Genomic DNA, 16,343 nt, shown 5'->3' with positions numbered 1-16,343 from the left:
ACCCTTGATGTTCAATGGTATTACAATCACTGAATCCCGCACTATCAACATCCTGGGGGTTACCTTTGACCAGAAATTGAACTGGACTAGCCATATAAATACTCTGGCTACAAGAGCAGGTCAGAGGCTAGGAATTGTGCAACGAGTTACTCACCTCCTGACTCCCCAAAGCCTGTCCATCTACAAGGCACACATTAGGAGTGTGATGGAATACTCCCCACTTGCCTGGATAAGTGCAGCTCCCATAACACTGGAGAAGATGGACACCATCCAGGATAAAGCAGTCTGCTTGATTGGCAACACATCCACAAACATTCACACCCTCCATCACCAACACACAATAGGAGCAATGTGTACCATCTACAAGATGCACTGCAGAAATTCACCAAGGCTCTTTAGACAGCACCTTCCAAACCCACGACCACTACCACCTAGAAGGACAAGGGCAGCAGATAGATGGGAACAGCACCACCTGGCAGTTTCCTTCCAAGCCACTCACCATCCTGACTTGGAAATATATCGCCGTTCCTTCACTGTCGCTGGGTCAAAATCCTGAAACTCCACTGTAGCTGTACTTCACTGTGGCTGTACCTACACCACATGGTTGAAGAAGGCAGCTCACCACAACCTTCTCAAGGGCAACTAGGGATGGGCAATAAATGTTGGCCCAGCCAGTGAAGCCCACACCCCGTGAATGAATAAAAAAAAAACTGCACTCTTCATTACATGGCACCCCAGAGAAGGGTGGACTTTGAAGGGAGTGAGGCCCTGAAATGACACAGCTCATTGGAGGAAGAGGTGGTGGAAGATGAGGGCACTGAAAAGTAAGATGCAAGCTGTGCAGGGAGGTGATGGGGGATGGTGCAGGAACCAAGGTTTCATAAGGGTGGTGCCAACACCAAGGAATATCTAATCCAGGCACATGTCAGCTGAGCACTTCTAACCCAGGGGACTGAATTCCCTGGAACTCTGAGCTGTCTGTGAGAAGAACACTTCCACAGATGATGCAATTTTGGATAGATCCATTCTTAACACCAATGAATCTTGCGCATCTTTTCAGCGGTCTCAGTAACCCTTTCAAGAACTATTGTTTCCTTTCTTTCTTTTCAATTTTTACCATTAAAGAGTGGAAGCTCACTCATCTGGACTTGTATGAATATTTACAGTCTGGTCAAAAAGTAACAGTGCATGCTAACAAGTGAAATAGGCCCCCGTGAACCACTCAATGCTTTGACCGACATGGTGACCTAAGCTGTCGGCCACTTCTACACAGTGCTCTTCTCATAGTCATGGATGATATGGAGGCAGCTTGTGTCTGCTTGCAGCTGGGATGCATGTGATGGTTGTCCTCATCGTGGAGATGCCAGTGGGAGCACTGCCTGAGGCTACTACACCAGCGTCGATGCAGGAGCAGTCTTGTCACAAGGCTTTGCTGCATAGATGGTCCCTCAGGCAGAGGACCGGGAAGACCCATGATGATGAGTCATTCAAAAATCACAGAATTGTTACGGTGTAGAAGGAGGCTATTCGGCCCATCATGTCTGCACCGGCTGTCTGAGCATTTTAACTTGGTGCTAATCTCCTGCCTTTTCCTTGTAACGCTGCACGTTGATTCTATTTAAATAATCATCCAATGCCTTCTTGAATTCTCAATTGAACCTGCCTCCACCACACTTGCAGGGACTGCATTCCAAACTCTAGTTACTCACTGTGTGAAAAAAGTTTGTTCTCACTTTGCATTTGCAAAACACTTTAAAACTGTGCCCTCTAGTTCTCGATCCGTTTATGAGTGGGAATAGTTTCTCCCTATCTACTCTGTCCAGACCCCTCATGATCTTAAAAGCTTTGATCAAGTCTCCTCTTGGCCTTCTCCTCTCCAAGGAAAACAGTCCCAGCTTTTCCAGTCTTTCCTCATAACTGAACTTTCCTCAAAAATGATGGGAGTAACAAATCCAGAGCCCCTTGGATGTCACGGGTCTTAAAGGAGAAGATAAATTAATAAGGGAAATAATGCTAAAGGGAAGCTTATAACAGATACTGAGGACTCAACACCGCAGAAAACCTAAAGGAGTATTCAAAAAAGTAGAGGTGAGATTAAAAAGGAAATAGGAAAGCAAAGAAAAGGCATGAAAAAATATTGGCAAGTAAAGTCGAAGAAACCCCAAAGTTTATTTTATATAAATCGATAAAGAAAAAATGGTTAATTATAGAAAGAGTAGGGCCTATTAGGAACCATAAAGAAGTGGAAGTGGAATTTATGGATCTATTTCTCAATGAATTATTTGCATCTGTTTTCACAAAAGAGAGGGATGATTCAGATTTTACAATAAGAGAGGAACAGTGTGAAATATTAGATTAAATTAACATTGTGAGAAAGGAAGTGTTAAGAAATTTCATGTCTTTGGAAGTGGGCAAAGTATATCCTAGGCTGTTAAGGGAAGCAAGCAAAGAAAAGCGGAGGCTTTTCAATCATTTTCCAATCCTCTGATGACAGGCATGGTCCCAGAGGACTCGAGTACAGCACATATTGTACCATTGTCTAATAAGGGAGAAAAGGTTGACCGAGTAATTTTACAGGCCAGTCAGCCTTTACTCAGTGGTGAGAAAATTATTGGAAAAATTTGTGAGACACAGGCTAAATCTTCATTTAGAAAGTCCAGGATTAATGAAAGACAGTCAGCATGGATGTGTTAAGGTAAGGTTGTGTCTGACATGATTGAATTTTTTCTAGGGGGTAACAAGGAGGGTCAGTTTGATGTAGCCTATATATGGGTTTTAGCAAGGATCTTGATAAAGTTCCTCATGGCAGATTGGTCATGAAAGTAAAAAGTCTATGGGTTGAAGGCAAAGTGGCAAGTTGGATCCAAAATTGGTTCATAGACAGGAAGTAAAGGATAAAGGCCAATGGATATTTCAGTGATTGGAAAGCTGTTTACAGTGGGATTCTGCAGGGCTCAGTTCTAGGCCCCTTGCATTTTGTGGTCATATCAATTATCTGGACTTGAATGCAGGGGGCATGATTAAGAACAAGACAAAAATGAGAATGTGATGGTTGATGAGTAAGAAAGTTGCAGACTGCAGGAAGATATCAATGGGCTAGTCAGGCAGGTGGACCAATGGCAACTGGCGTTCAGTCTGGTGAAGTGAGAGGCAGTGCATTTGGGGAAAACTAAAAAGGCAAGTGAATACACAATAAAAGATGCTGAGGTGTAGTGGAATACGGGGACCTTGTAGTGCATGCCCACAGATCCCTGAAGTTGGCTGGACGAGTAGATAAGGTGGTGAAGCAGGCATATGGGATACTTGCCTTTATTGGCCAAGGCATAGAATATAAAAACTGGGAGGATATGCTACAACTGTATAAAACACTACTTTGGCCACAGCTGGAGTGGGCAGTTCTGGTCACAGCACTATCGAAAAGATGATTGCACTTAAAAAGGTACAGATGAGATTTATGAGGATGTTTCCTGGACTAGAGAATTTTAGTTACGAGGAAAGATTGGATAGGCTAAGGTTGTTTTCTTCAGAACAGAGGAGGCTGAGGGGAGAGCTAATTGAAGTGTATAAAATTATGAGGGGGTCTAGATGGAGTGGATATGCCCTATTCCCCATAGATGAGGGATCTATAATCAGGGAGCATATATTTAGGGTAAGATGTAGAAGGTTTAGAGGGGTTACAAAGGGAAATATCTTCATTCAGGGTGGTGGGGATCTGGATCTCACTGCCTAAAAGAGTGGTGGAAACAGAGCACTCATTAAAAAAATACTTACATATGTGCTTGCAGTGTGGTAACCTACAAGGCTATGGACCAAGGAAGTGGAAAGTGAGATCAGGTAGATAGTTATTTGTCAGCCAGCGAGGACACAATGGCCCGAATGGTCCCCTTCTGTGCTGTACATTTCTATGATTCTATGAGAGTTGATATAATAAGAGTTTTAAGGAGATTCTTAAAGAAAAAGAGAGAGGTTGGTACAGTTTAAGGAGAGAATTTTGAAGCATGTGTGATGTTATTCATATTGTGCCTATGTCTAGATAATTATTGTAAATAAAGAGCAAATTTTGTGGCACAAATTCTTGGGGCATGTCACTATCCACTTCCCAGCAATCTAAGAAACATCAGTCGACAACTACTACTTGATTGCTATTTACTAGCCATCTCTCTATTAATGAAGCATGCATACATCAAAATGCCTTCATTTTTATAATCATTTTCACAACTTCAGTAAAATCCATATGTACAAAATCCACCACAGCTTCTTTTCCTAAATATCTGATTTCCTTAGTTCAATTAAGTTAGTCAAGCATAACATGTCATTTCACAATCTCTGCATAATACCCGGATTAGCCCATGCATATCTCATTTTATAGAATCTGGAGGAATGAATTTCTGAATGCACAATATTGACAGGAAGCTTCACCTGCTTATTGTTCATATTTCGACAACATTCATTTTGGTACTTAGAAAACTGTGGAAACGCACTCACTGTATATACGCCCGACATAGGCTCCTTGCTTGCAGCACACTTTGCTTAAAACTGCTTTTAGCTTTTCTGAAATGGAGGTTGGACTAGCTGGTGTGTAGTTTCTAGACTTAGGCCATTCCTTTTCATGAACAGTGGTATAGAATTTTCTAGCCTGTACCTCTATGGCACAATTTCAATTTTCAAAGATTGTTTGTAAATGTTAGTCATGGCCTGTGCCATTTCATATCCCAACCTACTTCAGTATTCCTGTTTTTATGTATTATGTATCATTAAAATTCAAAATACTTTTATTAATTTAAAAGAAACTCTCAAACGTGTGGCACTACAATTAAGATGCAGTGTTTTTGTCCTATTGAATTCTTAATAGTTAAGCATGGAATGGAACAATTTAAGAAGATCCGCTCAATATTTTGTTTGTACAAAATGCTTATCTAACTGTGTGTGTATATCAAATGTTGACCATTGATATAGTCTGCAGTATGGTTTTCTGAAGATGATTTTTTTCATATATAGGTGTGAATCAGATAACCGTTACCTTGGCAACCCGCTCAAAGGAACCTGCTACTGTAAGTATTTTTTTTGCCTTTTAGGTTTTTTGGGGTAAGATGCAAGGTTTCTGACAAAATAAGTACCCATTCATCATTACTTAAAGAAAAAGCAAAATGTACGGTGAGTACTTTTGTTCAAAGTGCTCCTCCCTATATTACTTAAAGAAATTATAATTACCTGAATTTCAATTGTAATGCCACCATACCAAACTTCTAGAAGGATCTATCTTCCTTTAAGTCCTTTCTAGTGTATCAATCATTGGAATGATCCCAGCTTCTTTGCAAGTAGCATGGATTGTGACTCCAGATCCATCTGGGGAAAGATCTTGAGCCAATTGACATCAGGAAATTGTGCTACATGCTTTGATTGAAGATTTCTCAGCTACAGTATGATTTCCTCAGTCAAATAAACAACTCTAGCCCCCATTGTTTAAAAAGCATCAACTCCGGCAGTGCAAGATACACCTCCCTAGTTAATGTTACTAGAGCTGCCTAATTGAGAGTGAGACTTCATGAGGCTTTCTAAGATGACACGTATTTTTTTAAAGAAGATTTCTGTTAGAATAATTTTACTATGTATAAAGGGTAGAGTATGCACAAAGCATGTTGTCCCAAAACACTTTGAGCTGACACCCAAAGTAGATATCAATAAACTTTTAGCAATACTTTTAAATTGTTCTTTTGTTCTTGTAATCTGTGAATAACTGTACTGTTACTGTGATGGAATTTTAAATTTTGTTTGACTGAATAGTCTGAAGGCAATTATTTGTTGACACTATTAATGACTGTTTGCTCTTTTAACATGTTAGAGGCAATATGTGATATGGTTTAGTGTTTGTGGACCAGATATATTCTTCAGATCACTTCTATGTGATGGAACATCTGGGGCAATAGTTATCATTGCATTGTTAGATTTTAGTTGTGGAGGTGAGTTATGCTGATAATTTAATGTTAATATTCATTTCAGCAAGGCAAAATTTTCATTCAAAAGAAAAAATTTGGGGAAGGTACATTGGAGTATGCTGTTGAGAATTAATAACCGTGATACTAATGGGAAAAATTGATTGTTTTGAATCTTTAGTAAAGGAAATGGAAATCATGTATTTCTCGAGACAAGAGGAACGTTCAACTTAATTTGAGTGCTACATGTCTAAGTTGGGATTTTATAATGAAATTATTGATTGACAGGAGAAATATTTTGCTGATAAGTTAAATGAAATCTCTACATCAGTTTTCATTTCTGAAATTGAAGCCACTCTCCCAGTATTACTGAATAGAGGACGAGTTAAAATTACTTCATACAAAGTAATGCAGAAACTTAGGAATATTAATATTATACCTGGATACCTGATAAAAGATAGTGGATCAAGAAAGAGACTGTGGCAGCTGATCCTACTCATTTCAAGGTGCACAATAGTGTAATTGCCCTTAGAGAGCTGTGGCTGCAGGATGACCAAAGCTGGGAACTGAAAGTTCAAGGGTATTCAGAATTTAGGAAGGATAGGAAAAGGAGGTGGGGTCATGCTGTTAATAAAGGATGGGATCAGTACATTAGTGAGAGAGGATCTTGGATCAGAAGATCAAGATGGAGAATCAGTTTGGATGGAGCTAAGAAACAGCAAAGGGCAGCAAACTTTGGTAGGCGTTGTTTATATGCCGCCAAATAATAGTGGTAATATAAGGCACAATATAAATCAGGAAATTAGAAGTGCATGTAACAGTGGGGGGGTTTCAATCTCCACATAGACTGGGTAAACCTAATTAGGATTAATGCTGAGGAGGACAAATTCCTGGAAGGTATACATGATGGTTTTCTAGAACAGTATGTTGAATATCTAGTATTGCGCAATGAGCAAGGGCTAATTAATAATCTTGTTGTAAAGGAGCCTTGATGGAAGTGTGACCATAATATGACAGAATTTTGCATGAAGTTTGAAAGTAATGTAGTTCAATCCGAAACTAGGGTCTTTAATCCAAACAAAGACAATCACGAAGGTATGAGGGGCAAATTGACTGAGGTAGATTGTGGAAAAGGTGTGATGGTAGACAGGCAATGGCTGGCATTTAAATAATTAATACATGGTTTGAAACAAATTTATGTCCCTTTAAGACACAAAAAGCCAGCAGGAAGTATGATTCAACCATGGCTAACAAGAGAAGTTAAGGATTCTATTAGATCAAAGGAAGAGGCACGTAAAGTTGCCAAAAAAAGTATAAGCCTGAGGATTGGGCCCATTTTAAAATTCAGCAAAGGAGAACCAAGAAATTGATAAATAGAAAATAAAATATGTGTAAACTAGCGAGGAACATAGAAATGGACTGTAAAAGCTTCTATAGTATGTAAAAAGGAAAAGGTTAGTAAAACCAAATGTGCGCCCATTACAGGCAGTGAATAGAAAATTTATAATGGGTAATAGGGAAATGGCAGAGAAACTAAAAAAATACTTTGTGTCTATCTTCATGGAGGAAGATATAAAAAATCTCTCTGAAATATTGGGGAGCCAAGGGACTAATGAGATTGAGGACACGAAAGTTAGCACTAGAGAAATTACAGGGACTGAAAGTTCACAAATCCCCTGGACCTAATGATCTACTTCCCAGAGTGTTGAAAGAGGTGACTTTAAGATAATGGATGCATTGGTGATCATCTTTCAAAATTCTATAGAGTCTGGAATGGTGCTTGTAGATTGGAAGGTACCAATGTAACCCTGCTATTTAAGAAAAGAGGGAGAGAGAAAACAGGGAACTACAGACCTGTTAGCCTGACATCAGTAGTAGGGAAAATGCTAGAATCCATTCAAAAGGATGAGATAACTGGGAACTTCGAAAATAAGGGTGAGATTGGATAGAGTCAACATGGATTTATGAAAGGAGTCATGTTTGACAAACCTGTTGGAATTTTTTAAGGATGCTACTAGCAAGATAGGTAAGAGAGAACCAGTGAATGTGGTGTATTTAGATTTTCAGAAGGCTTTTGATAAGGTCCTACACAGGAGGTTGATAAGCAAAAGTAGACCTCATGGGATTAGGTTCAATATAGTGGCATGGATTGAGGAGTGGTTAACAGACAGAAAACAGAGTAGGGATAAATGGATCATTCTCTGGTTGACAGGTTGTGATTCATGGGGTACCACAAGGATCAGTGCTTGGGCCCCAGCTATTCACAATTGATATCAGTGATTTGGATGTGGGGACCAAATGTAATATTTCCAAGTTTGCTGATGACTTATAACTTGGTGGAAATGAGTTGTGAGGAGGATGCAATGAGGTTTCAAGGAGATTTAGACAGACTTTAGGAGTGGGTTAGAACATGGCAGATGGGATATAATGTGGAAAAATGCGAAGTTATCCATTTTTGGTAGAGAAAACAAATGCAGAGTATTTCTTAAATGGGAAGAGATCGTGTGTCCTTGTTCATAAATCATTGAAAGCTAACATGCAAGTACAACAGGCAATTAGTAAGGCAAATAGTATGTTAGCCTTTATTGTAAGGGGATTTGAGTATAGGAGTAAGGAAGCCTTACTGCAGTTGTACAGAGCCTTAGTGAGACCACACTTGGAGGAATGTGTACAGTTTTCATCTCTTTACCTAAGGAAGGATATTTTGACCTTAGAGGGAGTGCAACAAAGGTTCACCAGACTAATTCCTGGGATGGCAGGATTGTCTTATGAGGGAAGATTGAGGAGACTGGGCCTGTATTCAATAGAGTTTAGAAGAATGAGAGGTAATCTTATTAAATTGTACAAAATTCTTACAGGGCTTGACAGGACGGATGGAGGAAGGACGTTTCCCCTGGTTGCAGGTGTCTAGAACCAGGGGACACAGTCTCAGAATAACAGGTAGGCCATTTAGGAACAAGATGAGGAGGAATTTGTTCAGTCAGAGGTTGGTGTATCTTTGGAATTCTCGACCATAGGGGGCTGTAGAGTCTCGGTCATTGAGTTTGGGGGTGTTCAAAACAGGTCGATAGATTTCTGGATACCAATGACATCAAGGGATACAAGCATAGTGCGGAAAGAGGGTGTTGAGGTAGAAGATCAGCCATGATCCAGTCAAATGGCAGAGCAGGCTTGAGGAGCTGAATGGCCTACTTCTATGTTCCTATCTGTGAGTTGGCTATTGGAAAGGCAAGTTGAGTTTTAGGTGTAAAGTACAATATCACTTTATATATTGTGAGGGAATGTTTATTTTTGGATTTCTGTATGTGTTTTCTTGATGTGGAGCGATGGTTTTATTTTCACAACTGTGGGGATTGACCATTGGTTGACTGGAGATTGTAACATTTAAGATACAGAATGTACCCAGCTTGGATACTGTACACCCTGCCTAAGGACAGAGACAGAATCCTGGTGGGAGACATTAATGGGTCGCACAGATCAGTTCAAGGGAAAGAATGAAGAGCAGCCCTTGGGGAGCAGATGGAGAGGAGGGTCGCCATCCTGCTGAGGGAGCTGTGGCTCAGAGAAGCCTGGGAAGAGCAGTGATAGCTCCATGAAGCTGGCAGTTGGATGAAGGAAAGCCCGTGAACAATGGGGTTCTGCTCAGAATAGCTAGAGATCTGGAATCTAGATGCTGGGATGCACCCTTATGAATTCAGTGGAATGCAGTTTCGGAGGAAGAAATTGAGCAAATGGGAGACGAGCAGTTGTTGGGGGCAATCATGGGAGAGGCTGTTGAGAGAAGTCAGAAGCTTTATCCTTGAAAGAAAGGAACTGAAAACTCTCGCAAGGAACACAGGATGGAATATTCTGTGCCTGCTGGCATTGGGTGTGTTCGGTGGTGTGAGCAGACAATATGCTGAGAAGGCCAAAAATCGGTTTCACGGCATTGTGAAACTAGTTTGCAATCGTCTGCTCTGCCCATCAATGGTGGGCCACGTTTCCCGCCATCAGAAGTCAGGAACATTATTGTATTACATCTGCATATTATTATAAGCCGATCCCACCGAAATCATTCCTGCCTGCTGGATCATCCGAGCACTTGCACTTCAAGGGGAACTCAGAGGTGAGTGCACCGTAACATTGCGCAGTGCTCGCGAGGGTCGCCTGTTGGACTTCAAGGCTGAGGTACATTGGGTGGGATGGGAGCAAGAGCTGCCCCGCGGTTGAAGCGAGTTGCCGGGTTGGGGGGGGGGGGGGGGTTGGCAGTGGCAATCCAGTAGCCCTGCGGTTGAGGCAAGTTGGGGAGGGATCAAGGTCTGCACTGTAGTTGAGGTGAGTTGGTGAGGGGGGAGCAAGAGCTGCACTGCGGTTGATGGCGTACAATTGGTGGGGAGACAAGTGGCCACACATTAGGAAAACCTTGTATAAAGTGACCATTCTTCCGCAGCTGAGACAGTTCAGACGCAGCTACATTGACATGCTAGTAGTCGGGCCGCTAGCTTATCTGCCCATTCAAGCAATGCAGAGGTATGAAATTGCCATCAAGTGCTCCAGAGCTTTTCACCCCTCGGACACAGAGAACAAACTAATGAGCATTTTCGTGGACTGCAGAACAGTTGAATGACTGAGCACATTGTACAATTTCCTTGCGGAAGTTGGCTGCGGAACAGTCACTGGTGCAGGTGTTCACAGCCCCTTGCAATGTCATCATTCCAGTCTGGACCAGTCTCCCCCGTGGTTCACACTATCAGCACAGCCTTGCAGTGCGGGATAGGAGAATGCCTGTGCTGAGAGCACAAAATGCAGTCCAGTGTGGGCAAAACTGCTGCCAATTGGTCAGATGGAGTGGGGTGGAGATGGGTGGCGTTTTGGGCAGCCATGCAGCGTACTAAATTCTGCCCATCCAAATGGTGGCCAGCACTCTCTGGGATGCATTAAGGGGCTTTCAGTCTTAATCAAGAGAGGTTCTTAGAATGCCCAAGTTCACCCATGCATCTCTCTCTTTGATCCTGCAGGAGGAGTACATCAGGAGCATGGAGTCTGGTGAACTAGCCGTATGCCTTGTGGCGTTCAGGGAGCAGGGGTAAAGGAGAAGAGAGCAACGGAGGCGCCTGCCTGGGCAGCGGGAGGAACATTGCCCTTAGGAAGAAGGGGCAGTTAGGGCTCCTGCACATGCTGCTGAAGAAGCACAGAGAGCCATCACTGGTTGGTGCTTAGCTAGACCTAGGATCTAGAGACGCTGCCTTTCATTCCTGCTGATGACCGAGAACCAGTGCCGCTGAGGACTGTGCATGTCTAGGGAACTGGCCGGTCACATCTGCCTGTGTGACAACCAGAAACACATCCTGTGTACAATGCCTCCACCCTCAGCTGGTCACAGATCCCTGATGTCTTCCAGGGTCCACAGAAGTTGCAAGGATGGCTCCTCAGGGACAAGGGCTACCTGCAGAGGACGTGGCTGTTGACACCCTGCAACAGCTTCAGAACGCAGCGGAATGAAGGTATGACGCTCAAGCTGCAACTCACACCTTGGTGGAGCAAACCATAGGGATGCTGAAAATGAGGTGCCGGTGCCTGGACAGGTCTGGTGGAGCCCTTCAATATGGCCCACAAAGGGTGTCACACATGATTGTCGCCTACTGCACCTTTTACAACCTGGCAGTGCAACGGGGAGAGGATGTGGCTGAAGAGGAGCTGGAGGACAGGGATGAGGGTGAGAAGGTCCTCAAAGGCGACGATGAGGCCATCGCATTGGCCAGATGAGGTAGGCGCGTTTGGGTGGCCCTCATAGATCCTAGATTTATGGAGGATGATGAGTACATTCAGTGAGGAGACACATTGCATCTATGAACGTTTGACTCCAGTCTGGCTGACGGAAGCGCACATACCCTCTGTGATTAGGCTCTTGTCATGGAGGCGCAGTGGAGGCTCTAATAGTTGCTCGATTCCAGGTGGATAATGATGACATGCATTGAGCACATTCCAAAAATCTTCACAAAGCCTCTGTGAATATCTGATTCCTGCCTGGCCGAGGGCAGCTCACTTGCGCTCTGATTAGGGCCATTTCATGGAGACATAGCCGTGAAATTTTAAAAGCATCTGATCCTTTGTTAGCCTTCAGCACCTGACCCATTCAGGAGCACACTGTCATTGGTCACAGATGCTGATGAGATGGGGGCCAGCCTCACCTTAAAAGGTGCTGAGAGCACACAGAGAATGGTGGAACTCTTTGGCACCTGCCCACGACATTCTAGCAGCAATAACAAGCACCATCGAGGCGCAGGTATCAGTAATGTGTCCAATAAGTGTGAGGCCAGACCATCACTTTGGTCAGAAGGCTGAACAAAGCACAGGGAAGAGGCCTGGACTGAGACACCTGCCTTTATCTTGTGCAGGAACTAAAGTTTCACATCTGATTGACATGAACACTGCTCATCAGAACAAGGAGCCATAGGCAGGGAGACATTCTTGGGGGTTTATTCACAGTAATGAATATTATGTACAAGTAATTAATACCTGTGCCCAGGTCGTGCAACTTTTAGCTTGGCCTAAATAGCCAAGTGGTTATGGTACTGGGTTTGTAACCCCAAGATCAAGAGTTCAAATCTCACAATGGCAAATTATGAAACAATGTAACTTCATCTGAAACAGATGGAAACGGGTTTGTACTTGAAAGAGTTACATGGCCAAGTGGTTATGGTACTGGGCTTGTAACCCCAAGATCAAGAGTTCAAATCTCACAATGGCAAACTATGAAACAATGTAACTTCATCTGAATAGGAACAGATGGAAACGTGTTTGTACTCGAAAGAGTTACCCCATAGAATCCTGGCCGGCAAACTGGCAGGAACTGGAGACGAAAGTCACTGCTTGCCTGCGGCGCTGGACAGGACTGCTCCGAGTGCTATGTTACCGGGGTCGAGTTCTGGTCATAAACCAGCTGATCGCCGCCATGTTGTGGTATTGGCTGGTCACTTTGACCCCTCCCCCGGACTTTGTCACAAGAATCCAGAAATTGTTAGTCGACTTCTTCTGGGACAAAAGATTGCACTGGGTCGCTGCTGAGGTTCTGAGTCTCACGCTTAGGGAGGGTAGTCAGGCGCTAGTGTGCCTACGCACACAGGTGGCGACTTTCCGCCTTCAGACCCTACAGCGATACCTTTACATCGAGCCTCCTCCTGTGGCGTGCCTTGTTGCCGTCCAACGGCGGAGGCCCCCGATGGGAGGCCCTCTACAGAGGTGTCCTCCCCCTTTCTATCGGGGACCTGGGTTGGAGGGTGTTGCATGCAGCAGTCCCCTATAATAGGAGAATGCATAGGTTCACGGACTCCCAGGACACATGCCCTTTTTGCGGTCTTGTGGAGTCCGTGGACCATGCATATATAGGGTGTGGTAGGCTGCACTCCCTTTTTAGTTCCCTGAAAAACCTGTTATTAATGTTTTGTTTGCACTTCAGCCCCACACTCCTGATCTATGGACACCCGGTGCGGAAGGGGGTCGGGAAGGAGGAGGACCTCCTTGTGAACCTGCTCCTGGGCCTGGCCAAGTTGGCTATTAACAGGTCCAGGCAGTGGGCGATCGACAGGGGAGTCCCGCCCGATTGTTTGTTTGTCCCTCTTCCGCGGCTACGTTCGCAGCCGGATGTCTTTGGAAAGGGAGCACGCGGTGTCTGCTGGCACTCTCGAGGCCTTCGTGCTCGGTGGGCACCGCGGGGACTGGGGTGTTTTATTGACCCCTTTAATCACATTTTGGTTTAAAGTTTGTAAGTTTCCTTTAAACTTTATTCTTGGTTTTACAGCTGACCTGAATTAGGGGCTGTGCCTGATTTATCCCAATTTTGTTAATTTAGTTTAATTGTTTTGACTCTATAAGAGTTACATGGCCAAGTGGTTATGGTACTGGGCTTGCAACCCCAAGATCAAGAGTTCAAATCTCACAATGGCAACCTATGAAACAATGTAACTTCATCTGAATAGGAACAGATGGAAACGTGTTTGTACTCGAAAGAGTTACATCATCTTAACCTCCCTAACCCTGCCGGTACATCTTGGTGCTTTCTGGACGTACACAGCGGAGCTGGAGGCAGCCTGCTGACTGCTACTCATTGTCTGTGATGACCTTGGTGTGCGTTGTCTGGAGGGCGGAGACCTGAACAGCCCCAGCCTGCTTTTGGGGTCCTGCTGTGTGGCAGTGGTGCCCTTCTGGGCCTGCAGAGCTGGAGCTGCTGGGGTCACAGGAAGAGGGAATTCGGGTGCACCAGATACTCCCGGAGTCACCTGGGTGGATAGCCCCAGGGTGTGCACCCGCTGATCCTCCTCCCTATTGGTACTCAAGGGTCCCTGGATAACACCTGCGGAGGAGGGGTAGCTGGAGTGAAATTGAGCTGCCCTGCACCCGTCTCATGTACGTACTGTTGGAGGCCAACTATGGCATCAGCGATGGAGTTCAGTCCGCACAGCAGTGCAGGAATGATGTCCTGGACCAAAGCCCCCATGGCGGCTGCCATCCTACCAGTGTTGACCTTGGTGAGTTGGCATGCCGGCACTATCACCTCAGTCTAAAGACGGATGGCCTCCACCATCGTGCCTTGCAATCTGAGGAGTGTAGCGGACATCCCTTCCTGATGTTCCCGAGCTTGCCTTTGCAGCTCCAGCAACTGAGGTATGGCCAAGTACAGATGCTCATAATCTGACTCGGACTCAGCAGTTTTCTGACCTCCAGCAGTCATTTGAGTACCGGAGACCTGGGAAGTCCCTGCTGCCGCTTGCTGTAGATCAGACAGTGCAATGTGCTTACCAGGTTGTGATCCCAAGGCTACTCTAAAGCTAGGTTCCATTGAGGTATGTGCCCCTGTGCTGGTGGAGGATGTGCATGAGTGCTGTGATTGGTTTTCAATGAAGGTGCCTTCAGATTCCTCTTTAGAGGTTTCTTCAGGGCTTGATTAGTGGCCCTGGGTCATGGACTGTGAAAGCAAGGACGGATAAGTATTGCTTGACAGGGTATTGTGGAACAGGACACATCACTCACAGCATGGTTGTCTGTTGGATGTTTCATTGCTGCATCCTCACTGTCAGCACAGGAACAGTCCAGATTGCCACCGGCCAGCTGGATAGCTCTATTTTCAAAGTCCAAAGTCCTTTATTTCAGGCATTTCTCCACCAGTGTGCAATCTCTCCCTTTTGTTTCTTGCTAGCTTGTCCTGCATGAATAGAGATGGAGAGAGTGTAAGCAGGACACCTGCCAGGCCAGATGATAAGTATACCTGGCATGTGTGGGTGGTGAGTTGTCCCATGGGCGGGATGAGGACCATGAAGGTGTGTGTGAGAGAGTGAATGGTGATGTCCCTTGATCTGGCAGTGAGTGAGATTCCTGTGGATGTGTGATAGGGTTGAGAGTGGTGCGAAGAGTGACTTACTCTGGTAGAACAGAGGAGATAATTCATCCTTTTCGGCACTGGGTTTCTGTCCTCTTTTTTTAGGGCATTGCCGCTGACCACCATTGCCACCGTCTCCCATGCTGGATTAGTGACATTGCAGCCCATCCTGCACCCAGAGCAGTGGTAGAGGACATCACAGCGGGGCCTCCACTGTGTCCAAAATTGAGGGACGCGTCATTAAATTGGGGTCTGCAGTCGTCTTGCCTTTCGGGGCTATGTCTTCTGTGCAACAGTCCTGGGCTGGAAGAACTGAGAGGTGTGTACATGGCTGCACTTTATATTGTGTCCACCGTGATGAAGCGGCGAGGTGACGGCAAGGTGGATGAATGCGAGACTGGTCATCATTGAAACGACGTGTTTCCTGGGAATGTGCAATTAATGAGGTGGGATTGGGACGATAAGGCACAAAAAGCTGCCATTGCGATCGGTGGGTAAAACATCCTTTTCCCGCCCACTACCACATTTCGTGCAAATCTGGTACGATTCCACACACAGTCTTTAAAGCATTTTGTGACTTGCAGTGATTGCTGTCGTCTGCATTCATTGCTGAGAAATTGGTGGGATCTGTCTTATCTGTGTCTGTCATTTAATGGGCAGTTTGTGGTGTATCCGACCACAGTTTGTCTGTTAAATCATCTTCACCTCATGCTAATTCTGGATGTTTGAGTATGAGATAGATGGTGTTGAGTTTTTGCTTTGTTAACTTTTGTACAGTAAAATTTCTTGTATTTGTTTTAAAACTGTTGAATCTTGTGGATTTATTCTCCTAATGAGTAACTGGGATTTCCAATTTCACCTACTTTAACAAAAATAAGTTACTCATCCCTAACCGGATCCTCACAAAATTGAGTGTCTCGTCTGGGATCATAACAAATTGGGGGCTTGTCCAAGGTTGTACCAAAATTTGGGGGTCTGGTTTGTAACAAATTGAAGATCTGGTCTGGGATCTTAACAAAATTGGTTGCTGTGGATTTTTAATCCACAGATGGTTA

At 44.4% G+C, this 16,343-nt stretch overlaps 1 protein-coding gene across 1 annotated transcript in view; it reads left to right on the top strand.

Annotated features, from left to right (window-relative positions):
* The window catches only part of atrnl1b (attractin-like 1b), a 1,080,114-nt gene that overhangs the window by 426,496 nt on the left and 637,275 nt on the right, over window positions 1–16,343 (top strand). Inside the window, exon 21 of the mRNA XM_041209279.1 lies at window positions 4,999–5,051. Within this exon, the coding sequence (XP_041065213.1) occupies window positions 4,999–5,051 (53 nt within the window). The remainder of the gene's footprint in view (window positions 1–4,998; window positions 5,052–16,343) is intronic.

This window comes from Carcharodon carcharias, chromosome 17, assembly GCF_017639515.1.
Source record: "Carcharodon carcharias isolate sCarCar2 chromosome 17, sCarCar2.pri, whole genome shotgun sequence".
Lineage (NCBI taxonomy): Eukaryota > Metazoa > Chordata > Chondrichthyes > Lamniformes > Lamnidae > Carcharodon > Carcharodon carcharias.
Note: the sequence above shows the minus strand (reverse complement) of the source record. Positions and strands in the feature narration are given on the sequence as shown.